This window comes from Balaenoptera ricei, chromosome 9 (assembly GCF_028023285.1).
Source record: "Balaenoptera ricei isolate mBalRic1 chromosome 9, mBalRic1.hap2, whole genome shotgun sequence".
Lineage (NCBI taxonomy): Eukaryota > Metazoa > Chordata > Mammalia > Artiodactyla > Balaenopteridae > Balaenoptera > Balaenoptera ricei.
Window position 1 is genome coordinate 37,038,620 of NC_082647.1, and position 25,308 is coordinate 37,063,927.

Below are 25,308 nucleotides of genomic sequence, written 5' to 3' on the forward strand. Positions count from 1 at the left end.
TTTCCAAACCCCACTCCCAATGCAGGGAGGGAAAAGTTCAGAAGCAGCCGCAAGGGGACACAGGCCAATTTTGCCAGTTCAACAGGACAGGACATTCAATAAACCCAGCCCGCTTTGGAAACGGGTCGGGGCTCCTGTTGGCTCCAGAGAGGCTGAGGTAGCCCCTGCCGCCGCCCTCGCCACCGCTGCCGCCGCCGCCGCTGCCCCTGCGTTACTGGGGGAGACGGTGCCGCTGCGACAGGGGAGGACGCGGCTGGAGCTCAAGGAGGCTCCAGCGCGCAGGCGCCGCCGAGCCCTGCCTGGATGCTCAGTCAAGGCACTAAGGCAAAAAAAAAAATCAGCAATTTATAGAAAGAAGAAGCTATAGTCTGTCGGGATATCCAACACCAACAGGTAGGAGGATATACTCTCGGTTAAGTTTGGGGGGAGGGGGCGCACAGTGTTGATGAAACTGCAGGTTCACCGGGAAAGAGCCCTCCTTGAGTTTTTTTTTTTGTTTTTTGTTTTTGACAATAAACTGCATAATGGAAGTACATTCAGACAATGCATCTTCAGTAGGGCTTATTGAGAGCTCCATTTCTGGAAAGCGTTGCAAGACTGAGGAATATCAGACTGCGAATCACCGGGAACAGTTCCCTTGCAGCACAGAAGCAATCTCTCCCCATCTTCGCGTATGTAATGCATGTCTCTCTCCCCCTCCCCCTCCTCCACCCCCCCATTATAAATCCAGGGGTGGCGGATTTCAGGTTTCGTAATGTTGCATGATGCGATCGGTATTTACCCGGGGATGTACCGGTGGGGAAATTAAAATCATCGAACGCAGTGTTGCCTGGGCTTCTATCAGCATATTCCGGGCAAGTGAGAAGTGGCAAAGGGAACATGCTTGGTGGGAATAACAGAGAAAGCCGATTTCCCTGGTGGGGCTCCCCAACACCTAGGAGACAATGTGCATTTTGTTTTAAAATGAAACCACTTACGATTTGCAACAAAGATTATCAGTGTAAATGGGAAAAGCTTAATTGCCCAAGAAATACAGGTTCATGTTAAATTCATTTGAATTCAGGTAGCCACGGCTTACAAATGTAAGTGCATTATTCCTCTGGGTGTTTCCCTGACCAATATTTACATTAACCATTTTTAATAATCATGTGGGTTTAAAAGAGAAAAGATTTGCCAAAAATGGGGGGTGGGGTGGGGAGGGAAAGACAAAAGATTAAATCACATCAAATCCTGGGACAAGTTCCTATTAATTTAGAAGTCTAATGTTGAAATCACGCTTTAAGATGAATCAACAAATATTCCTCTTATAATATGCAGCATGAATAGTGGCACTTGAGTTAAAAGACATATATTTTGGAAGGGTTCTTTGGATCCATATCAGCAGAGAAGCTGCTGGGAAAACACTGACAGATACTAACAGACCTCAGATAAATGTGGGTAGTCTCTTCTCTGTCTCCTATTAGCAATCTTGTAGATTCCATTGCAAAACTAGTGATTAACTCCTGGACTGGCATATTTTACAACTGGGGAACATTTTATTCCTTCTCTCCTAAAGGTGCCCAATCAAATGTATGTTCTTTTAAATAGGGACATTTTAAAATTCATCTAGCTCAGAAAACTAAACAAGCCAATTCTCTGAAATCTCAAGCAAAAATACTAAAGCAAATAATATTATTCAAAATTAAAACTTTATTTGCTTCCCCATAAATGAACAGCTTTATGTTAGCACTGCCTGACATCATTGCTTGTTAACTTTAGAACTGATAGCTTTTTTTTTTTTCCAGATATTCTGATGGCAAATCAAATGGAAGAAAAGAGGAAGCATGACTGCAGATCGGATCAGTTCTCTTTGTGGATTACATTTTCAGTAAAATGTATGGATATATCTTTTCCTTGTTCTTATATCTAGATCATGAGACTTGACTGAGGCTGTATCTTTATCCTCCATCCATCTATGGCGAACTATAGCCATGCAGCTGACAACATTTTGCAAAATCTCTCTCCTCTAACAGCCTTTCTGAAACTGACTTCCTTGGGTTTCATTATAGGAGTCAGCGTGGTGGGCAACCTTCTGATCTCCATTTTGCTAGTGAAAGATAAGACCTTGCATAGAGCACCTTACTACTTCCTGTTGGATCTTTGCTGTTCAGATATCCTCAGATCTGCAATTTGTTTCCCATTTGTATTCAACTCTGTCAAAAATGGCTCTACCTGGACTTATGGGACTCTGACTTGCAAAGTGATTGCCTTTCTGGGGGTTTTGTCCTGTTTCCACACTGCTTTCATGCTCTTCTGTATCAGTGTCACCAGATACTTAGCTATTGCCCATCACCGCTTCTATACAAAGAGGCTGACCTTTTGGACGTGTCTGGCTGTGATCTGCATGGTGTGGACTCTGTCTGTGGCCATGGCATTCCCCCCAGTTTTGGATGTGGGCACTTACTCATTCATTAGGGAAGAAGATCAATGTACCTTCCAACACCGCTCCTTCAGGGCTAATGATTCCTTAGGATTTATGCTGCTCCTTGCCCTCATCCTCCTAGCTACACAGCTTGTCTACCTCAAGCTGATATTTTTTGTCCACGACCGAAGGAAAATGAAGCCAGTCCAGTTTGTAGCAGCAGTCAGCCAGAACTGGACTTTTCATGGCCCTGGAGCCAGTGGCCAGGCAGCTGCCAATTGGCTAGCAGGATTTGGAAGGGGTCCCACACCACCCACCTTGCTGGGCATCAGGCAAAATGCAAACACCACGAGCAGAAGAAGGCTATTGGTCTTAGATGAGTTCAAAATGGAGAAAAGAATCAGCAGAATGTTCTATATAATGACTTTTCTCTTCCTAACCTTGTGGGGCCCCTACCTGGTGGCCTGTTACTGGAGAGTTTTTGCAAGAGGGCCTGTAGTACCAGGGGGATTTCTAACAGCCGCTGTCTGGATGAGTTTTGCCCAAGCAGGAATCAATCCTTTTGTCTGCATTTTCTCCAACAGGGAGCTGAGGCGCTGTTTCAGCACAACCCTTCTTTACTGCAGAAAATCCAGGTTACCAAGGGAACCTTACTGTGTTATATGAAGGAGCATCTGTAAATCTTTAGCCTTGTGAAACACTAACCTTCTCTGCTAAGCAATTGTGGCCTGTAGCCATTTCTTGAGAAGAAAATCAAGAATGGGATCAGCAGTTATAAGGATTTGGGCAACATTCTGCAGTCTTTGCAATAGTTCACCTATAATCCTATTTTAAATCTCAGAGTGATCCTGCTGACTGCCGGTGAAGGTTTGTAATTAAGAAAGGACTGAACCACTGCCCTAAGTTTCTTTATGTGGTTGAAAACTAGATAATGAAAGTAGCAGGTGCTAAGTATCAGTGCTAAACGCTGTGTATATCACTACTTATGAAAAAAACATCAAAAAAAACCAATTAGCATTGGACATCTTAATAAATTAAGTTGACATGAGGTAAATGTGTTGATAAAAACTAATTTTAGAAGTTTGAAGACTTTAAAACATTTCATACTATTATTGTTTTGCAAGGACTAAAATATTTGGGGACTTAAAAGTACTGTAATTCACTAAAGACATGCCATGAATTATTGGATTACCACACTTTTAAAAAATCGCCTTGTAAGTTTTGGGGAGCATTCCAAAGCAGTATATTGGTTCCAATTAGAGTTTACTTTTTTTGTATTAATACATTACTGTTTCTAAATACCACTTTCCTTACCTACTAGTGAAATTGCTAGCATCGAACTGTATTATATGGTTTTTGTTGATTTGGTATAAAGTTTTTCCAATTCATCTATATTTTACAAATACTAGATACTGGTCTGGGAGGCAACATTAATGGTACCAACCGGTCACAATTGAGCAGTTCTAATAATGCAGAATAAACACATGTTGCCTTAAAGGATTATCTAGTATCTTTCATCTTATTTAGCATTGGAGCAAATTGGAGTCATGGGAAATTGAATCAGTAACTGGTCATGGTCATGCAACTGGAAGTGCATGGACGATCATTTAATACTCTTTTTCCTTTTTCCTCACATGGTTTGAAAATTAAGGTGCACATCACTGGGATAATGAGATTTTCTTCTGAGTTGTGTTACCCATTCTAGTGTGTTCTAAGAAGCAGGCAGTTGATGTGTGTTTATATTTTAAGTCAGCTGTCAAGGGGAGACCACAGCCTTAGTATGACATCCTGCACAATTTGTAAAGCCTTTATTCTACCGAAGGCACAGTCTTGTTTATACTTTCTGCACATTCAGTGTATTGGTCGTTTAAATTATTTCAGTTTTAACTTGTGAAAGCTTATAATATGATTTCTAGTATTTCAGAAATACATTAGAGTCTGTGAGTCTCATTCTTCAAGATACAGATGTGTGAATTTCAATATAAAGTTGCATTTGCCAAAATTTACTTGTGTAGCCTGTTACTTTTCTTGGAATAAATTTTACATTTTTGGCACTTAATTTTTTTTTTTTAATTGGGAGGCAAGCACAAAATAGGAAGACTAGCTTTATTATGGTTTTGTTTCTTTATTTTTGTAGCTACTATATTCTGGAACTGAAAATGCATGAATGATGGGGAACATAAAGCTGATAAACTGACAAATAATATTATCTGCAAAAGCATTATTTGGTAGTTTTTGTCATACTTATCCTATTTATTCTTACAAGCCAGTAATATTTAAAGATGTAAACCTGCTTAGTTGGTTGGTTCAGAATTTTAATATAAACATCACATTTTATTTTGGGCCATGGTAGAAATTTTGGATTCTAAATACATAACTTGTAAGAAGAATGGTTTACAATTATATTATGACAAAACCAGAAAAGTTGTTATTGTTTTTGTTTTTCATTGTTTTTGTTTGTTTGGGGTTTTTATTTTTATTTGGTACTTGAAAAATAAGATTAGGAATCTAATGGAACAGAATTCTTTATTGCTACAGTGTTTCTGTAAAGAAAACATCAATATAAATATAAATAAGGAAAAATAAATCATTGAAATATTTCAATGATATATGCAACAATTCAGTTTTGCTCATACAAGGACAGCTCAAGCCATGATTTAGTGAGTACTCTGTTTGAACTCATTTTTACTTTATACCAAAGTTGACTGGATCTGAGACAAAATTTAATGTACAACAGTGAACTGAATCTAGCAATAAAGACCCCCTTTTGGTACTAAAATCATTATCTAAAATACAATTAAGGAAATGCTATCAAAAGATATTGGGATAACATTATGTTTCCAACTCAAAAAGTTTACAGTAGAGGCATAATTACCATGACTATATAAAGAGCTTCGCTTAGAGGTTCAAATATCACCAGCAATCAGTAGAAAATTCAACAATGATCTTGAGGCCAGAGAGACCAGGTTTTATCAACACTGGCCTCCATTATATACACAAAAACCTGAGGCATGGATTAAGACTAGGAGACTGGAGAGTCAAGAGCAACAACCAAGTGAGATTGCCTGATTCTACCTAGCTATTTGGAACAACATATTCCAACAGCTTTGGTAAGTGATCAGCCCCAGTGATCAGTGAATAATACTGAACTGTAGTGACTCTCATTTAAGCCTACTCTTGACTAACTTGGCATTTCAGGTCAAGGGGCAAGCAGTGGGTGAGATACATCCCCAGTTAATCAATGCTATTTGTAAGTCAATAAGTAATGGTAGCAATCATATAAAATAAAATTCTGCTTCAGTGACTCAAGGACCAAATCACATTATCTATTTTGGCACCCATTCCAATATTCAATATTTAAAAACAGTTGCAACTAATTCAATTTGAAAATGTTACTAATCTTCAACCCATAAAAATACATTCCCACTGGGGAGTCCAACTTCCCTGTGAGAAAAACCCTTTATCAATAATAATGTGTCCCTCTAGGACTAATTACATCTGAGTTGAACAGGCTTTAGATTGTTTTCCTTAATAGTGGTGATGTGTTTGCATGGATGTGTCTATAATCTCATCTGGTTCCTTTTGTGCACAGTGGATTTATTTGTGAGATGCCTGGCTGGAGCTAGGCATTAAGTCTGTGACTGTGAAACCCTATGCAGATATTAACTGAGGCAGAAGGAGGTGAGTAACTGGCTCAGTTTCCCACGGAGGCTCCATTTAAATAATACAAAATTAACCATAGTGATTAGATTTTAAAATTATTTGTGGGACAACCTACTGACTGAATTATCTTCTCAAATGTTAGCTGGTTGGGTTTCAACACCAGCATTTTTCATAGAGGTTAATAACTGATTTGTCTTTACATGGTTATGGCCCCTTATCCATTTGCCTCTACATCCATGAATACTAACTGAAATGCTTATTCATTCACTCAACAAATATGTGTTGGGCACTGGGCTTGGTGCTGAGAGCACAGTAGAAAACAGGCAGAACAGAATTAAATATGTAGTAGCAACAAGTTACAAGTGTTATAATAGTAAATGTTTCTAAAATGGACTTGATATTAATGACCATAAATGGACTGTCTTCCATTTTCCCTTCATGCCTTACCTCCTATCTTTCCCAGTGTTCCCTGGGATCTTTTATATATCATACTCCCTCAATTCAGAGGGAGCCCCCTCACTGTGCTCACATTTCATTTAGATGAATCACCCGTGCTGTGTTTTGGAACCCTGAGTTCCCACGTTGTTAGTGCTTACACAAAGTAACAGCAAACCCTGAGTGTTAAAGTCCTCCTACTCCTGACTCTCCACTTCCACGTGGAGATATTTCAATTCCTTCAAATGACAGGGAGGTGTTCTTTCTTCCATACTCATACCTTCCTGCAAGTTAGCATGAGAATGCCTGGGTAAAGTGCAATCAAAGGAAGGCACTAAGATGTCAACTCCCAGGGGGCCTCCCATGGTGCTCAAGCAAAGATGGGAATAACCTGTGAAACAGGGTACATATCTTTTATTATGAAAGCATGCTACTCCTTCAATGTTTTTCTTATTCCTTACTGGAGATACAACAAAACTCCCTACCCGTGCCCTCATCAGCTGAAAAGTTTATTTGGCCTCCAAAATTTACTTCTATTGCAAATACAATGAAATGTACTTAAAATTATAGAGACATATCCTTTTCAGCTAAGGCATGTAATAGCGCATTGTGTTGCAATGGGGATTACTGTAGGACAGTTGCAAACAGAACCAAAACCCTTCACTTCTGTAGATAAATTTACTTTACATTAGATGAATTTACTTTGTTCCATTCTTTATTCCACGTGTAGCATAAACTATATTGTTATTAAAACAAAGCAAAACAAAAACTCCAGCTTATATTAACTTTATATTAAAAAGAAAATAAAAAAGATAAGACGACAAATAGCAGTGTTTCAAGTACTGGCTAAATACAAGACTGATGATTACCAGAATTATGGGTTATTTACGATTCTAGAATCAACGTGAGTCTGTTTTTCTATGCAAAAATGCATCACTTTCATGTTTGTTAATAGTCTCATAAATGTTTTTAATGGAAATTGCAGGGTCTACTAAGATAACTGTTTGTTGCTGACATTTTTCTTTTGTTCTTAACTCTGGATATGCTAGTGTTCTGTGACTTTCCTAATTCTCTCACAAACTTTTTTTATACCATATTAAAATGATAGAATTGCTCAATTTTGAGGCACAAGTTCATAATTAGTCTATACAGTGGTTAAAACTATGGGAGCATTTGGAAATGACTGGATTATTTTTTGCCATCAGTCGAAGCAGTCAAATAAGCTAAAGCGCTATTGAGAACTGGGGCAATGGAGAAAACATTGTTTTGGCTAACTCATTTTGCCATTTACTGCATTGTAACAAGCTCTAAAAAATATATTTAAACCAAGAGGCTTTAACTTTATAAAAGGATTATATAAATAAGACCTTGTTTTTAAAACAGAGAAGCAGTTTTTATATCACATCCTTTTGCCAAGGGGATGATGTCTATTAGCTGCTCAAACCCTTTACATTAAAAGGCTTTTAAAGCTAGTTTTCTTCCCACCAGATTAGGCAGTTAATACAAGGGCTGGAGCCCTGAAAGGCCCCAGAGGAAAGTAAAAAAGAGTGTGTTTCCCTCTGAGTGACGGTGAAAAAAGGCCTTAAAGGAGTAACAGCTGGTTTGGGGTTTGAAATTATTCACACCTGGCATTCACAGCTAGTCCCTTAGCTCCTTCTGGTGCCATAGGATCTCATCATCCTCAGAAAGACAGGTTCTCAAGCTTGGCTTAGAGGCAGAAAACAGTTCCTTTTTTCTCTGTGTGTTTGGAAAATTATAGGTTCTTGACACAGTATTAAAATTGACACTGTAATGCATGTCCTGGATTATGAAGTTTTGAACAGACAATAAAATAACATTTAACTTATATGGGTATTCAAGATCGTGGGAATAATGATCAATGGGAAGTAAGTCATTTACTATAGCATAGGAAAATGTTATTATATTATTTAAAAACTTTAAAGCTGAATTGATAATTGAGCTTCAACTAAAGTTAATTAGCTGTTTCTTTTCATAGCTTTAAGAAAAAAAAATTGGACTAGATGAAAGAGGAGTTTGTTCTTTTCTCCTCCATCCTAAAAGATGTTGAATTGAGAGACTTCATTTTCTCCAGGGAAAAAAAAGAAATTTTGATCATTTTTAGTAAGCATTTTTACTTAAATATAATTCAATTCAACAATCATTTATTGTGTGGCTACTGCATATATCATCTTGGACAAGTTACTTAACCTTTCTATGCCTCCTCAATAAAAAAGGGATAATAGAGCATACATCCTGGTGTTATTGAGAGGATTCAATGAGTGCATCCTTGTGAAGCCTTTAGAAGAGAGTCTAGCATCTTAAATAACTTTTAATTCTTACTGGTTCTCTCATAGCTCACCATTTAGCAGCAGAGACACGAACAAATTATGAGACAATGTGATAAGTGCTGAAAGAGAGATATGTGAGATAAGTGTAAAAGAAAACACAGACAAGCAATTAACTCTGTGAAGATGGGAGAAGGAAGGTGAGAGAAAAGGTGGCAGCTGAACTCAGTCTTGAAGGATAATTTTAATTTTATCTACTTGACAAAGTTAGGAAAGCCATTTCAGAGAAAGGAAATAATAAAATGAGCAAACTGTAGAGAGATTTGAAAGCTCATGATGTGTTCAACATAAGGATCCAGTACTAATCAGAGTTTAATGTTGTGTGGCTGGGGCTTAGGTGCCTGGAAGGGGAGGACCAAAATGGCAGAGGGGTTAAAAAGCACAAGACATGGAAGTTTAAGTCCTTATTCTGTCCCTTACTATCTTTATGATCTTGAAAAAAGTTCATTAAACTCTTTGAGTCTCAGTTTGCTTATCTGTAAATGGGGGAGTAAGTAGCAGCAACCACTACTTTTGAAGATTTGCTTTGAAGATTAAAAAATGAGATAATAATAATACCTATTATTAATTACTTACTATTTGCTAAAGACTGTTCTAAACACTTTTCATATATGAACTCATTTGATTATCACAAGAAGTAGATGCTATTATTCTCCATACTTTACAAACGAAGAAACTGAAGCACAGAGAAGTTAAGTATTGGGTTGGTCAAAATTTTCGTTTGGGTTTTTCTGTAAGACGTTAGAGAAAACCCCAAGCGAACTTTTTGGCCAACCCAATAGTAATAGGCAAAAGATGGATGTAAAGCACTTAGTACAGCGTGCAGCCCAGAGTGAGCATTCACTAAATATTAGTTATGCTGCTGCTGCTATCGCTATTGTTCATTTTAACAAAATAACTGAAGGTTAGAGATAAATGGGAGCTGAAGTGACTGAGCAGAAACAGAGCTCCAAAAAAAAAAAACAGAGCTCCAGCCCTCAGACTTCAGCTCCACCTTGCTGTTCTCCCTTTTTCCACTAAAGGAAGCAAAGAATCGTAAGTAGTCAGTTGCCTAACAGCCCTCTCCACTTTCATGTAGGATCATATTAGCACAGAAACAGAAGAATCCATCTGATCTCTCAAATGAATGTTTAGAAGGACATTGCTCACATTACATCACTCAAATTTTGAAAGCGGACTACACAACTCATACCATGTGGAGAGTTTTACCTACATCTAGCTCATATTCTTCAGTCCTAAATCAGTTTTGTCACATTTTATATAAAGTGGAGATTTTAAGGGATGATTATAGTAAGCTGGGTAAAATCCTTTCAAGGCATCTGTTACCTAGTCTCCCTTTAAAGTCCACCTTTCAGTATCACCATTCCCAGCCACGTCCCAACTACTTACACTTATTTCCCTACACTGAAATCTCTCCAGAGCCTTCTGTAACTCTAGCATTCATAACATTCAAAACTATACATAGTAAATGAATGACTAATTGAGAATATAATGGCAGAACTACCTCATGAGTCCTGCCCACTTGGCATTCATGCATCCACATGGTCCTCACACTTGTATAACTATTAACTCATAGTCATTGTTTACATGCCTGGCGATCCTTCACTGCATTTTCTAAAGCTGATGTTTTGCCCATTTGAACCCCCCTACATCCATCCCAATTCATCTTCATTCTTTTTATTTGATCTCTTACTTTACCAGTAACTGTACCAAGGAGATTTCATCTTCTAAAGTGACAGCCACTGCCATACCGCCACTCCAGTTTGGTCATGTGTGTGGATCTCAGTAAATACAGTTTCTATTCAATTGTCCTGTGCCATGTGGAAAAGGGTGCCAGCCTGGGTGTCAGGAACTGTGAGCTGTTGACTGCCTATAGGCCATGGTCAAATCACTTGACCTCTTAGTTCCCTCAAATGTATAATAAAGTGGTTGATCTCTAAAATTCCTCCAGCTTGGACAAATCTATGGTTTGTCCATCTGGGTCAACTGTGTCCCCAGGACATTAATGACATGGTTATTTCTAACAAAGAGAGCTTCCCATGACTGACACTAGCCCACTGAGAGCCATTTCTCACATACAATATTTCAACTAACTAGGTTCCTACCTAAGCAGCTGTAGGTCCAAACTAATTCCAGCTTGTTGATATCAATGCTAGAGAATATCTATAGCATATTAAAATGCTCTTTCACCAGGCTTCTCCTTTATTCATGTGCTAACTTCATAACAACACATTATTTATTTTTTTTAACATTTTTTTTTAACATCTTTCTTGGAGTATAATTGCTTTACAATGGTGTTTTAGTTTCTGCTTTATAACAAAGTGAATCAGCCATACATATACATATATTACCATATCTCCTCCTTCTTGCGTCTCCCTCCCACCCTCCCTAACCCACCCCTCTAGGTGGTCACAAAGCACCGAGCTGATCTCCCTGTGCTATGCGGCTGCTTCCCACTAGCTATCTATTTTACATTTGGTAGTGTATATATGTCCATTCCACTCTCTCACTTCATCCCAGCTTACCCTTCCACCTCCCCATGTCCTCAAGTCCATTCTCTACATCTGCATCTTTACTCCTGTTCTGCCCCTAGGTTCTTCAGAACCTTTCCTTTTTTTTTTTAGATTCCATATCTATGTGTTAGCACAGGGTATTTGTTTTTCTCTTTCTGACTTACTTCACTCTGTATGACAGACTCTAGATCCATCCACCTCATTACAAATGACTCAATTTCGTTTCTTTTTATGGCTGAGTAATATTCCGTTGTATATATATGCCACATCTTCTTTATCCATTCATCTGTCAATGGACACTTAGGTTGCTTCCATGTCCTGGCTATTGTAAATAGTGCAGCATTGAACATTGTGATACATGTCTCTTTTTGAATTATGGTTTTCTCAGGGTATATGCCCAATAGTGGGATTGCTGGGTCATATGGTAGTTCTAGTTTTAGTTTTTTAAGGAACCGCCCTACTGTTCTCCATAGTGGCTGTATCAATTTCATTCCCACCACAGTACATGAGGGTTTCCTTTTCTCCTCACACTCTCCAGCATTTATTGTTTCTAGATTTTTTGATGATGGCCATTCTGACTGGTGTGAGGTCATACCTCATTGTGGTTTTGATTTGTATTTCTCTAATGATTAGTGATGTAGAACATCCTTTCATGTGTTTGTTGGCAATCTGTATATCTTCTTTGGAGAAATGTCTATTTAGGTCTTCTGCCCCTTTTTGGATTGGGTTGTCTGTTTTTTTGACATTGAGTTGCATGAGCTGCTTGTATATTTTGGAGATTAATCCTTTGTCAGTTGCTTTGTTTGCAAATATTTTCTCCCATTCTGAGGGTTGTCTTTTCATCTTGTTTATGGTTTCCTTTGTTGTGCAAAAGCTTTGAAGTTTCATGTGGGTCCCATTTGTTTATTTTATTTCCATTTCTCTAAGAGGTGGGTCAAAAAGGATCTTGCTGTGATTTATGTCATAGAGTGTTCTGCCTATGTTTTCCTCTAAGAGTTTTATAGTGTCTGGCCTTACATTTAGGTCTTTAATCCATTTTGAGTTTATTTTTGTGTATGGTGGTAGGGAGTGTTCTAATTTCATTCTTTTACAAGTAGCTGTCCAGTTTTCCTGGCACCACCTATTGAAGAGGCTGTCTTTTCTCCACTGTATATTCCTGTCTCCTTTATCAAAGATAAGGTGACCATATGTGCATGGGTTTATCTCTGGGCTTTCTATCCTGTTCCATTGATCTATATTTCTGTTTTTGTGCCAGAACCATACTGTCTTGATTACTGTAGCTTTGTAGTGTAGTCTGAAGTCTGGGAGCCTGATTCCTCCAGCTCCGTTTTTCATTCTCAAGATTGCTTTGGCTATTCGGAGTCTTTTGTGTGTCCATAAAATTTGTAAAGTTTTTTGTTCCAGTTCTGGGGAAAATGCCATTGGTAGTTTGATGGGGATTGCACTGAATCTGTAGATTGCTTTGGATAGTACAGTCATTTTCACAATGTTGATTATTCCAATCCAAGAACATGGTATATCTCTCCATCTGTTTGTAACGTCTTCAATTTCTTTAATCAGTTTTCTGCAGTAGTTTTCTGAGTACAGGTCTTTTACCTCCTTAGGTAGGTTTATTCCTAGGTATTTTATTCTTTTTGTTGCAATGGTAAATGGGATTGTTTCCTTAGTTTCTCTTTCTGATCTTTCGTTGTCAGTGTATAGGAATGCAAGAGATTTCTGTGCATTAATTTTGTATCCTGCTACTCTTCCAAATTCATTGATTAGCTCTAGTAGGTTTCTGGTAGCATCCTTAGGATTCTCTAGGTATGGTATCATGTCATCAGCAAACAGTAACAGTTTTACTTCTTCTTTAATGACTTGGATTTTTTAATTTCTTTTTCTCCTCTGATTGCTACGGCTAAAACTTCCAAAACTATGTTGAACAACAGTGGTGAGAGTGGACACCCTTCTCTTGTTCCTAATCTTAGAGGAAATGGTTTCAGTTTTTCACCATTGAGAACGATGTTGGCTGTGGCCTTTATTAGGTTGAGGTAGGTTCCCTCTATGCCTACTTTTTGGAAAGTTTTTATCATAAATAGGTGTTGAATTTTGTCAAAAGCTTTTTCTGCATCTATTGAGATGATCATACGGTTTTTATCCTTCAATTTGTTAATATGGTGTATCATTTTGATTGATTTATTTGCATATATTGAAGAATCCTTGCATTCCTGGGATAAACTCCCCCTCATCATGGTGTATGATCCTTTAATGTGCTGTTGGATTCTTTCTGCTAGTATTTTGTTGAGGATTTTTGCATCTATGTTCATCAGTGATATTGGCCTGTAGTTTTCTTTTTTTGTGACATCTTGTCTGGTGTTGGTATCAGGGTGATGGTGGGCTCATAGAATGAGTTTGGGAGTGTTCCTCCCTCTGCTATATTTTGGAAGAGTTTGAGAAGGATGGGTGTCAGCTCTTCTCTAAATGTTTGATAGAATTCACCTGTGAAGCCATCTGGTCCTGGGCTTCTGTTTGTTGGAAGATTTTTAATCACAGTTTCAATTTCAGTGCTTGTGATTGGTCTGTTCATATTTTCTATTTCTTCCTGGTTCAGTCTTGGAAGGTTGTACTTTTCTAGGAATTTGTCCATTCCTTCCAGGTTGTCCATTTTATTGGCATATAGTTGCTTGTAGTAATCTCTCGTGATCCTTTGTATTTCTGCCATGTCAGTTGTTACTTCTCCTTTTTAATTTCTAATTCTGTTGATTTGAGTCTGCTTCCTTTTTTTCCTGATGAGTCTGGCTAATGGTTTATCGATTTTGTTTATCTTCTCAAAGAACCAGCTTTTAGTTTTATTGATCTTTGCTATTGTTTCCTTCATTTCTTTTTCATTTATTTCTGATCTGATCTTTATGATTTCTTTTCATCTGCTAACTTTGGGGTTTTTTGTTCTTCTTTCTCTAATTGCTTTAGGTGTAAGGTTAGGTTGTGTATTTGAGATGTTTCTTGTTTCTTAAGGTAGGAATGTATTGCTATAAACTTCCCTCTTAGAACTGCTTTTGCTGCATCCCATAGGTTTTGGGTCATCGTGTTTTCCTTGTCATTTGTTTCTAGGTATTTTTTGATTTCCTCTTTGATTTCTTCAGTGATCTCTTGGTTATTAAGCAGTGTATTGTTTAGCCTCCATGTGTTTGTATTTTTTACAGATTTCTTCCTGTAATTGATATCTAGTCTCATAGCATTGTGGTCAGAAAAGATATTTGATATGATTTCAATTTTCTTAGATTTACCAAGGCTTGATTTGTGACCCAAGATATGATCTATTCTGAAGAATGTTCCACGAGCACTTGAGAAGAAAGTGTATTCTGTTGTTTTTGGATGGAATGCCCTATAAATATTAATTAAGTCCATCTCGTTTAATGTACTAAAGCTTGTGTTTCATTATTTGTTTTCATTTTGGATGATGTGTCCATTGATGAAAGTGTTAAAGTCCTCTACTATGATTGTGTTACTGTCAATTTCCTCTTTTACGGCTGTTAGCATTTGCCTTATGTATTGAGGTCCTCCTATGTTGGGTGCATAAATATTTACAACTGTTATATCTTCTTCTTGGATTGATCCCTTGATCATTATGTCTTCTTCGTCTCTTGTAATAGTCTTTATTTTAAAGTCTATTTTGTCTGATACGAGTACTGCTCCTCCAGCTATCTTTTGATTTCCATTTGCATGGAATATCTTTTTCCATCCCCTCACTTGCAGTCTGTCTGTGTCCCTAGGTCTGAAGGGGGTCTCTTGTAGACAGCATATATCTGGTCTTGTTTTTGTATCCATTCAGCCAATCTGTATCTTTTGGTTGTAGCATTTAATCCATTTACATTTAAGGTAATTATCAATATGTATGTTCCTATTACCATTTTCTTAATTGTTTCGGATTTGTTTTCGTAGGTCTTTTCCTTCTCTTGTGTTTCCTGCCTAGAGAAGTTCCTTTAGCATTTGTTGTAAAGCTGGTTTGGTGGTGCTGAATTCTCTTAACTTATGCTTGTCTATAAAGGTATTAATTTCTCCGTCGAATCTGAATGATCCTTGCTGCGTAGAGTAACCTTGGTTGTAGGTTTTTCCCTTTCATCACTTTATATATGTCCTGCCACTCCCTTCTGTCTTGCAGAGTTTCTGCTGAAAGATCAGCTGTTAACCTTATGCTGATTCCCTTGTATGTTATTTGTCATTTTTCCCTTGCCGCTTTTAATATTTTTCGTTGTACTTTTGATAGTTTGATTAATATGTGTCTTGGCACGTTTCTCCTTGGATTTATCCTGTATGGGACTCTCTGCGCTTCTTGGACTTGGGTGGCTACACCCTTTCCCATGTTAGGGAAGTTTTCAACTATAACCGCTTCAAATATTTTCTCAGTCCCTTTCTTTTTCTCTTCTTCTTCTGGGACCCCTATTATTCAAATGTTGGTGTGTTTAATATTGTCCCAGAAGTCTCTGCGACTGTCCTCAATTCTTTTTTTTTTTTTTTTTTTTTTAATCATAACCCTTAGGTCATGATGTTAGCTGACATACCCACTTTGGATGGGAAGCTTTTTTTTTTTTTTTTTTTTTAAACTATTTAAGGTTAACTCACACTTATTTCGAAGAGCGGATTTTTTTTTTTAATTATTTATTTATTTATTTATTTTTGGCTGTGTTGGGTCTTCGGTTCGTGCGAGGGCTTTCTCTAGTTACGGCAAGTGGGGGCCACTCCTCATCGCGGTGCGGGGACCGCTCTTCATCGCGGTGCGCGGGCCTTTCACTATCGCGGCCCCTCCCGTTGCAGGGCACAGGCTCCAGACGCGCAGGCTCAGTAGTTGTGGCTCACGGGCCCAGCCGCCCCGTGGCATGTGGGATCTTCCCAGACCAGGGCTCGAACCCGTGTCCCCTGCATTAGCAGGCGGATTCTCAACCACTGCGCCACCAGGGAAGCCCTGTCCTCAATTCTTTTCATTCTTTTTTCTTTATTCTCCTCTGTGGCAGTATTTCCACTATTTTATCTTTCAGGTCGTTTATCCGTTCCTCTGCATCAGTTATTCTGCTATTGATTCCTTCTAGAGAATTTTTAATTTCATTTATTGTGTTGTTCATCATTGTCTGTTTGCTGTTTAGTTCTCCTAGGTCCTTTAGTTCTTCTAGGTCCTTCTTCTAGGTGTAGAAAATACAACGTTTCTTTTATTTGTTCCATTCTATTTTCAAGATTTTGGATCATCTTTTCTATCATTACTCTGAATTCTTTTTTAGGTAGACTGCCTATTTCCTCTTCATTGGTTTGGTCTGGTGGGTTTTTACCTTGCTCCTTCATCTGCTACATATTTCTCGGTCTTCTCATTCCATTTAACTTACTGTGTTTGGGGTCTCCTTTTCGCAGGCTGCACATTTGTAGTTCCTGTTGTTTTTGGTGTCTGCACCCAGTGGGTGAGGTTGGTTCAAGGGCTTGTGTAGGCTTCCTGGTGGAGGGGACTGGTGCCTGTGTTCTGGTGGGTGGGGCTGGATCTTGTCCTTCTGTTGGTCAGGGCCATGTCCAGTGCTGTGTTTTGGGGTATCTGTGAACTTAGGATGACTTTAGGCAGTCTTTCTGCTAATGGGTGGGCTTGTGTTCCTGTCTTGCTAGTTGTTTGGCATGGGATGTCCAGCACTGGAGCTTGCTGGCCATTGGCTGGAGCTGGGTCTTAGTGTTGAGACAGAGATGTCTGGGAGAGCTCTCGCTGATTGATATAATGTGGGGCTGGGAGGTCTCTGGTGGTCCAGTGTCCTGGACTCGGCTCTCCCAGCTTGGAGGCTCAGGCCTGACACCCAGCCAGAGCACCAAGACCCTGCCAGCCACATGGCTCAAAAGAAAAAGAAAGAAAAGTAAAGAAAAAAAAAATAACAGATAGAACCCCAAACCTAATAGTAGAAGCAAAACTAAACAGAGAAAATCACACAAAGAAACATACACACACACACACTCATAAAAAAGCAAAAAAAAAAAAAAAAGAATGATCAGAACCCTAGGACAAATGGTATAAGAAAACCTAAACAGACAAATCGCACAAAGAAACGTACACATACACACTCACAAAAAGAGAAAAAATGGAAGAAAACAGAATTTTAAAATTTATAAAATAATAAAATTTTAAAAAATAAAAAAAAGAAGAGAGTAACCAGACCAATAAACAAATCCACCAATGAAAACAAGCACTAAAATCTAAACCAAGATAAACATAAAAACCAGAAACAAATCAGACACAGAAAGCAAGCCCCAAGTCTACAGTTGCTCTCAATGTCCACTGCCTCAATTTTGGGAACATTTGTTGTCCATTCCGGTATTCCAGAGATGGAGAGTTCATCAAGTTGATTGTGGGGATTTAATCCACTGCTCCTGAGGCTGCACAGAGAAATTTCCCTTTCTCTTCTTTGTTCACACAGCTCCTGGGGTTCAGCTCTGGTTTTGGCCCCACCTCTGCGTGTAGGTTGCCCTCAGGCTTCTGTTCCCATCCAGATAGGACGGGGTTAAAGAAGCGGCTGATTAGGGCTCTCTTGCTCACTCAGGCCATGGAGAGTGAGGGGTACGGTAGTCATAATTGGAATGCGCGGCGAGCCTGCAGTGGCAGAGGCCAGCGTGACACTGCAACAGCCTGAAGCATGCCATGTGTTCTCCCAGGGAAGTTGTCCCTGGATCTCAGGACCCTGGCAGTGGTGTACTGCACAGGTTCCTGGGAGGGTGTGGGTAGTGACCTGTGCTTGCACACAGGATTCTTGGTGGCAGCAGCGTCAGCATTAGCGTTTCATGCCCATCTCTGGGGTCTGAGCTGACAGCTGTGGCTTGTGCCCATCTCTGGAGCTTGCTTAGGTGGTGCTCTGCCTTCTGTGGGAGCACGGAGCAGGAACCCCTCTCCTCGCGCACCCCGAAACAATTGTCTCTTGCCTCTTCAACAGCTCCAGACTTTTTCTCTGACTCTCTCCCAGCTAGCTGTGGCGCACTAGCCCCCTTCAGGCTGTGTTCATGCAGCCAACCCCAGTCCTCTCCCTGGGGTCTGACCTCCGAAGCCCGAGCCTCAGCTCCCAGCCCTCACCTGCCCCAGCAGGTGAGCAGACAAGCGTCTCAGGTTGGTGAGTGCTGGTCGGCACCGATCCTCTGTGCGGGAATCTCTCCACTTTGCCCTCTGCACCCCTGTGGCTGCGCTCTCCTCCGTGGCTCTGAAGCTTTCCCCCCACCCACCCCCCCATCCCTCCCAGTGAAGGGGCTTCCTAGTGTGTGGAAACTTTTCCTCCTTCACAGCTCCCTCCCAGAGGTGCAGGTCCCATCCTTATTCTTTTGTCTCTGTTTGTTTCTTTTTTCTTTTGCCCTACCCAGGTACATGGGGAGTTTCTTGCCTTTTGGGAAGTCTGAGGTCTTCTGCCAGCATTCAGTAGGTGTTCTGTAGGAGTTGTTCCACATGTAGACATGTTTTTTATGTATTTGTGGGGAGGAAGGTGATCTCCATGTCTTACTCCTCCGCCATCTTGAAGGTCTCCCATAATAGCACTTTTAATTTTAATCAGACAGACTTTATGCTCTGCTTCCATTTCAAATGACCAAATTATGGATATCTGTGCCCTGTTATTCCTTTTTATGTTCTATTCTCAATTATAACTAATTCATAGATTTCTTTTAGAGGCCACTACATTTGTTTCAAGTTCCTGTTTCAAATCTATGAAGCTTAAAATTTAGGAAGACATTTTACTATACCACCACAGTTTGCAATTCAGAATAATCCATCTCTGAACATGCTTACTTAATAAGCATCTACTGTGTACAATGAGTTGTACTGTATGCTTTAAAAACCTTTTAATTGAATCTAGTATGGCTGAGGTTTTAGTCTTAAAGACTTGTGAAATGAACACAAATCTAGTTTTCTTTTTGTAGTTGTTTTTGCTATGCTTTACATGCATAAAATCACTGGCTTTTAAGTTCAACCCAGTACAAAAGTGTTTTGCTATTATTTTTAATCACACTCTAGGCTTATGTTTAAATGGCTATAATTAACTGTGCATTTAAATTTACAATTTCTGATTTTCAGCAACAAAATGATTTAGTTATACATCATTTTTATATATTTTGAGTCTAGTGGCTTGACTTTTAAGAGAATGAACTAGGAAAAAATATTATGCTTATCATGGTAGTAACTTTTTAGCTACTAATAAAGGATTTGGTAGGTAGCATGGAAAAATATTCATGCATGCTAGAATTCATAATTCAGGGAAACAAATGTTCCCATTTTTACATGGCCCTGATACACCCAACTTGCACTAGGAATTCTGTACAATTATTGCATCAGTGCTTTTAGATATGATGCCACTCAGTTCCCTGATGCAGAAAGAACCTGTATTCTTCTCTGTGGTGCTATTATTTGTTATGCCTGGAAGGTCTTGAGCATTTTCTGCAGTGCCAGAGCCCCAGTGGTTTGTATTTCCATCATGGGCATGAAAAACTATCATTTTTAGGAAGAAAAATAGTAACAGAGAAAGACATTTCTTACTACATTGACTTTTGCTGAGGAATATTTGCTCTCTGTTATAATTTTAAGACCAGCTTAAATTTTATGTACATGATAAAATAGATCTTCATAAATATTCAACCAAGAACTATTCTATTTTCAGTCAACTAAAACTATACTTATATTGATAATCATGATCAGTTATAGAGTGTTCATTATAATGAACGGGGGAAATATAAATAAAATTCCAGACCCAATTTTCTCCTTAGATATTTATGACAGAAGACAGAAAAATATAGTTAAGTACATTTCACTATTAGTAGCAGAAACAAGATGTAGCAGGACATACGTACATAATCACCAAAAAGAAGATACTTAAGAAGTGATAGAGAATGACAAAGTTGTTCCAGTGATGTGAACTAGTGACACTAGGGAAAAAAACCTTCACCTGTAGGAAAGTTAGAAAAGTTTGAAAGTAATAGGAAAAATGGATGGGGCTAATATTTTAAGCAGTTTAGAATTTGACCTTACTTTAAAGAACTTTCAATGTCTCTCTATTGTGTACATAAGACCAAGTTCAAACCCCATTATAAGACATTTTATGATATAGCACTGTTGTCATTTATCCATATTCTTCTCTTTTTCTTTTCTATTTTCCATTCCTTATCAACACCATATAAACATACACACACACACACACACACACCTCCTCCAATATATAGGCATGCACTTCTCTTTCTCCCTCAGGCTATCCAACCCAATCCATAGGCCCACTCAAGTTCCATCTTTGATCACTTTGACCCACGTTAACTTCTCATTTCTCCAAGGCCTAGGTTATATGTGATCTGTGTGTGGTTTTACATGATATGATGCTGTTCTCTAATTGCTTCAGATTTCTCTAGTAAGACTGTAAGCTCATGGGCCTTGTCATCTACCTATTTTCCACCCCCACAAAGTACGCTAGTTTACTACTAGGTGATAAATAAATGCTTAAAAAGTAGAAATATTATTTGCATATAAGGACAGAAGAGCAAAAATAGTAATTTTGGAAATTTTTAAATTAGAAATATTTTTGCCTTGTCCCAGTTAAGAAGTTAACTCAAATATTATTTCCAAAACAGGCAGAGAGAAAGAGAGAGAGAATCTGTAATCAAAATCTAGATAATCCTGCCCTCTCCTTTGTAAAGGAATATGCTACTAATCTTTTAATGGCAAATGAACTTTAAAGTTTTCATTAGTAGTGATGAATTTTGAACTATCATACTTTCTCACTTGGCTTCCTTGTGATCAGTTTCAGACAAATGTCCTACATAATCCGAAAGGCTATGTGACGTTTTATTTATAACAGCTCTGCAATTTTAACATGAAGATGCTAGGCAATATTGAAGCTACATGTTCAAATTTTTAAAAACATTTTTATATTGGAACATTCTTCACATTGGACAATATTCAGAGGTGGTCACATTGTGTTAATCAAGGATATCTCTTAATCTATTCTTCAATAAGGACTTAGACTTTAATAATCACATCATGACTACAAAAACAGCATCATTTAGAAATCAATTAAACTATAGTGGAATAAGGCACACAGATGCATTTTACATCACTAAGAACAAGAGTTAGGCTTATCAAGTATAAATAAATATTGTTTTAATATCAGTATTTTTCCCCAATAATTAAAATAAATTGTAAAATATATTCTAGAGTAACCCAATTTTTACCAGATGATTCAAATGCCATGATTGAAAAATCTCTTTGAAATGCCATTAAGAATATGACCCTGGACTTCCCTGGTGGCACAGTAGTTAAGAATCTGCCTGCCAATGCAAGGGACATGGGTTCAATCCCTGGTCCGGGAATATCCCACATTCCGCAGAGCAACTAAGCCCGTGCACCACAACTACTGAGCCTGCGCTCTACAGCCCGTGAGCAACAACTACTGAGCCAGCACACCACAACTACTGAAGCCCGCACACCTAGAGCCCGTGCTCCGCAACAAGAGAAGCCACCACAATGAGAAGCATGCACACCGCAATAAAGAGTAGCTCCCGCTCACTGCAACTAGAGAAAGCCCGTATGCAGCAACAAAGACCCAATGCAGCCAAAAATAATAAAAATAAATAATAAATAAATAAATAAAATAAAGGAAACTTAGACTTAAAAAAAAGAATATAACCCTACAATTTTATAATACATTTTTTATGTGCTAAGAATATTAACCTTCTAATAGCAACTGAATTTTTAATGTATATTCAAGTCCACTTTAGAATAATTTTGTTTCATTTCAAATATAGACTGTTAACAACAACATAAATGCTGTTGACTTTGGTATATGAGGGCACTTATCATTTTATTAAATCAGTTATCATGATCATAGTTATTTTAAATCAAAATAAGTGGAGACAATTTGGGTGTCAGTTGGACATAAGAGTAAGAGAAGCCTGAAATCTCAATAGTTTGTTAGAGAAATGAACACTCTGGGTATTAATCAGTGAAAAATAAAAATGGATGGTTGCATTTCTTGATTTTACAACTATTTAAAAGAAAAAGGGAAATGGGTATATATCTGCATAAACCCATTCCTACAGCTAATACCTTTTTTAAAAACAAAAAACTGAAACTTTCAGTTCAGTGGTTCTCCTGAAAATTAAGTAACTGTAAGAATCAGGGACAAATAATTAAAAGCCTTTATTTTGTTAACCCAGAAAAACTACAAGTAATGACTTTCTCTATTCAGCTAACTGAACTTGGCTTATGGTTTATTTCTGAAAGAGAGATCATAAAGAAGATTGTTTAATGATTGTAAATCAATGTTCAAGAGAATTCATTTACTCATTCAACAAACATTTATGCACCACCTACTATGTTCCACTGTATTCAGTACAATGATACAATCGTGAATAAAACAAAGACACACTATCCACTTCGACTGCAAGGTAGTCAAGTAAGTTTTAATTTTTGAAACTTTAACAAGCCAGCACAAAAGTAAGTGTAAGATGAGGGAGAAACTGGATTCTTTGAAAAGCAGAAGAAATTTACAATCACCTGTTATTTCTCTAGGGCCAGCTCTACTTCTCCCACTCCACAATTCATCTGCCATCCTTTCATAAAATGGCTAAAGACTAATACCAGCCTGACTCCATCATGTCAATGATAAACAAATCAGCAATAATAAGAAATGCTTTTTGGGTCAAGAGATTCAAATGATTGTTTTGAGTGACCACAACCAATACAAAAATTTCCCTATTGAATTTGCTTTTAAAAAATGCATGCTTCTATTTTGCACAAATTTCTATTGCTTTCACTCTGAACTTCTACACTATTTCGAAACTTTTAGCAAGCATTATTTTTGAGAAATTCAGATACTGTAGTTACACTGCGTCACAACAAAAGAAGGCAAATGAAAAAATGCAATTTCCTATTTCTCTTCCCTCATCACCACTGTACAGACATGAAATTGCTAGATGCTTCCTCTTTCTAAAAGATATACCGTAAAATTAAGATTTTCAAGGTTATTGTGGTACAAGGGATTTGAATAAAACCATGTGTGAATGGATGCCCACCAAAGGGCAAATCAGGGGCCACAAAACCAAGGCTGCCCACCCCACACTGCCCTCAGGATTCCAATGACTCAGTCTCATGAACCAACCAAAATAACAGAAGAGAAGACACAAAACAATGGTCATGATTTCTGCTGATGAAATAAATGGCATCATGGGATGAATAATACAAACAGCTGTTTTAAGTCTATGGAAATAAAAAGGCATTTCTAAGGCATAAATGTCACAACAGGGATGAGTTAATGGGAAAATGGAGTCTGAAAGGCTCTGAAGAGGACAGACCTAATCGTGTCTAAGTTTATGAGTCTGATGAATATTCCTAGGCAATAATATCACAACAGATTGAATTCTTATTATAGCACATCACATTGTTTCAGTGAAATGAAAGGAATTACAAATCACTGGATAGAGTGAAATTTCAGGGGAGCCAGAAGTATTTTGTTGACTATCCTGAAAGCCTTCTCGAAAGAAATTTACGTCTTTTAGTTTCTATGTTATCAACTGACAGCATGTCACTGGTTTGTTTATTAGTCTAGAACAAAAAAATTCGATGGGAAAAAAGGTTAATTAACCTATTCATAGGTATTATGTAGCCAAAAATGTGTGTGTACTATTTATATTTTTTACTTTTAAATTGATTATACTGGCATATTTTAGAAATAACAAGAATATTTCTTTCTAAGTATCATAATATGACAAAAAGTGCAGTTCTAACTAAGAGTCAGAAGACCTGAATTCAATTCTAATTCAATGCCGCTGACAACCTACTGAGAGACCCAGCCAATGTCATCAATCTTTCTTGACTTCAGTCTCATCATTCTTAAAATGACCTCTGAGACAAACTCTTTCTGTTCTCAGAGTCAGTTTCTTCCACCGTTTAAACTATGCTTTTTTATTCTACTAAGACTATCATGATGAAATTTTAATTCATACACACTGCATTGTTTCTTTCAAATGGATTAAAGAATAATGGATTTATATAATAACAATAAACTCTAGTTCCATAAATAGCACCCAAATGGTCTAAAAGAAATTATGGAGATTCTAAATGTGTGAATTATGGAGAATCTGCCCTACACACATAAAACCCTCAGCATGTAGAAAGGAACTTTAAACAATTATATATCCTGAAAGTTATACAAGCTATAAAATGACTAAGGAGAAAATATTTTTTGATGTTAGGAAGAAAGATAATATGTCATTTTGATACTTTGAAGGAGATAGGTCTGAGAATGACTGAAATAATACAGTAGATGGATGGGACATGAGACGCATCCAGATTCAGATCCTATGGGTACTTGGAAAGTAGAAACCAGGTATTATTTTATTTATGGTTCTAGGAACAAAATAGTGGCAGAAAGTAACAGTGTGCAATGAAATCTCAAGAGAACTTAGATAGCTTAAAAATAATTGCAGCTTTAGAAGGTACCTGTAGCTTGAAATCAATGAAAAAGTTATGTTATTGACGCACAGAGAGCAGAGCTAATGAAGGTAAAGGCGCTTGTACATTGGACAACAGCTGGTTAAGACTAACGATACACAGAGTAGATGACCATCTACAGTGTGCAATTTGAGGCCACAAGATTCTTTCTCTCAAAATAATTTTTTCCACTTACTTGGCCTGAAATTCCTGCCCTTCAAGAGAAGTAGCCTCCAGAAGGACACTGTTAAGTTGTACATGTGTGACACTGGAGATTTGAGGAGGCCCCATGTCCCATCCCATTTTCTCCCAAACTTCCAAGAGACCTTGTTCTATCAATCACCACCACTCCACTCCTGGAACTTGACCTTTCTGCTGTCTTCTTATATTCAGCATTTAAATACATTCATGACTCTGCTGCCTCTAGTAAAAGGGGGAAACTCCTCTCAATTCTGTATCTCCCTCCAGTTACCATGCCACCTCACCTTTTCACAATCAAAT

General features: G+C 38.0%; 1 protein-coding gene and 1 long non-coding RNA gene across 2 annotated transcripts; both read left to right on the forward strand.

The window, feature by feature from the left end:
• Positions 1 to 265: 265 nt before the first annotated feature.
• Positions 266 to 1,861, forward strand: LOC132371440 (uncharacterized). Its single transcript, XR_009504845.1, has 3 exons — positions 266 to 393; positions 556 to 671; positions 1,785 to 1,861. It is a non-coding gene; the product is annotated as an uncharacterized LOC132371440 (long non-coding RNA).
• A 93-nt stretch (positions 1,862 to 1,954) lies between these two features.
• Positions 1,955 to 3,166, forward strand: GPR85 (G protein-coupled receptor 85). Its single transcript, XM_059932685.1, has one exon. It carries the CDS (start codon positions 1,955 to 1,957, stop codon positions 3,065 to 3,067), a length of 1,113 nt encoding a protein of 370 aa, XP_059788668.1. The 3' UTR covers positions 3,068 to 3,166.
• Positions 3,167 to 25,308: the final 22,142 nt, after the last annotated feature.

What these genes read in the sequence shown, in the direction of transcription:
- GPR85 (XM_059932685.1), top strand. Translation starts at nt 1,955, where the DNA reads ATGGCGAACTATAGCCATGCAGCTGACAACATTTTGCAAAATCTCTCT.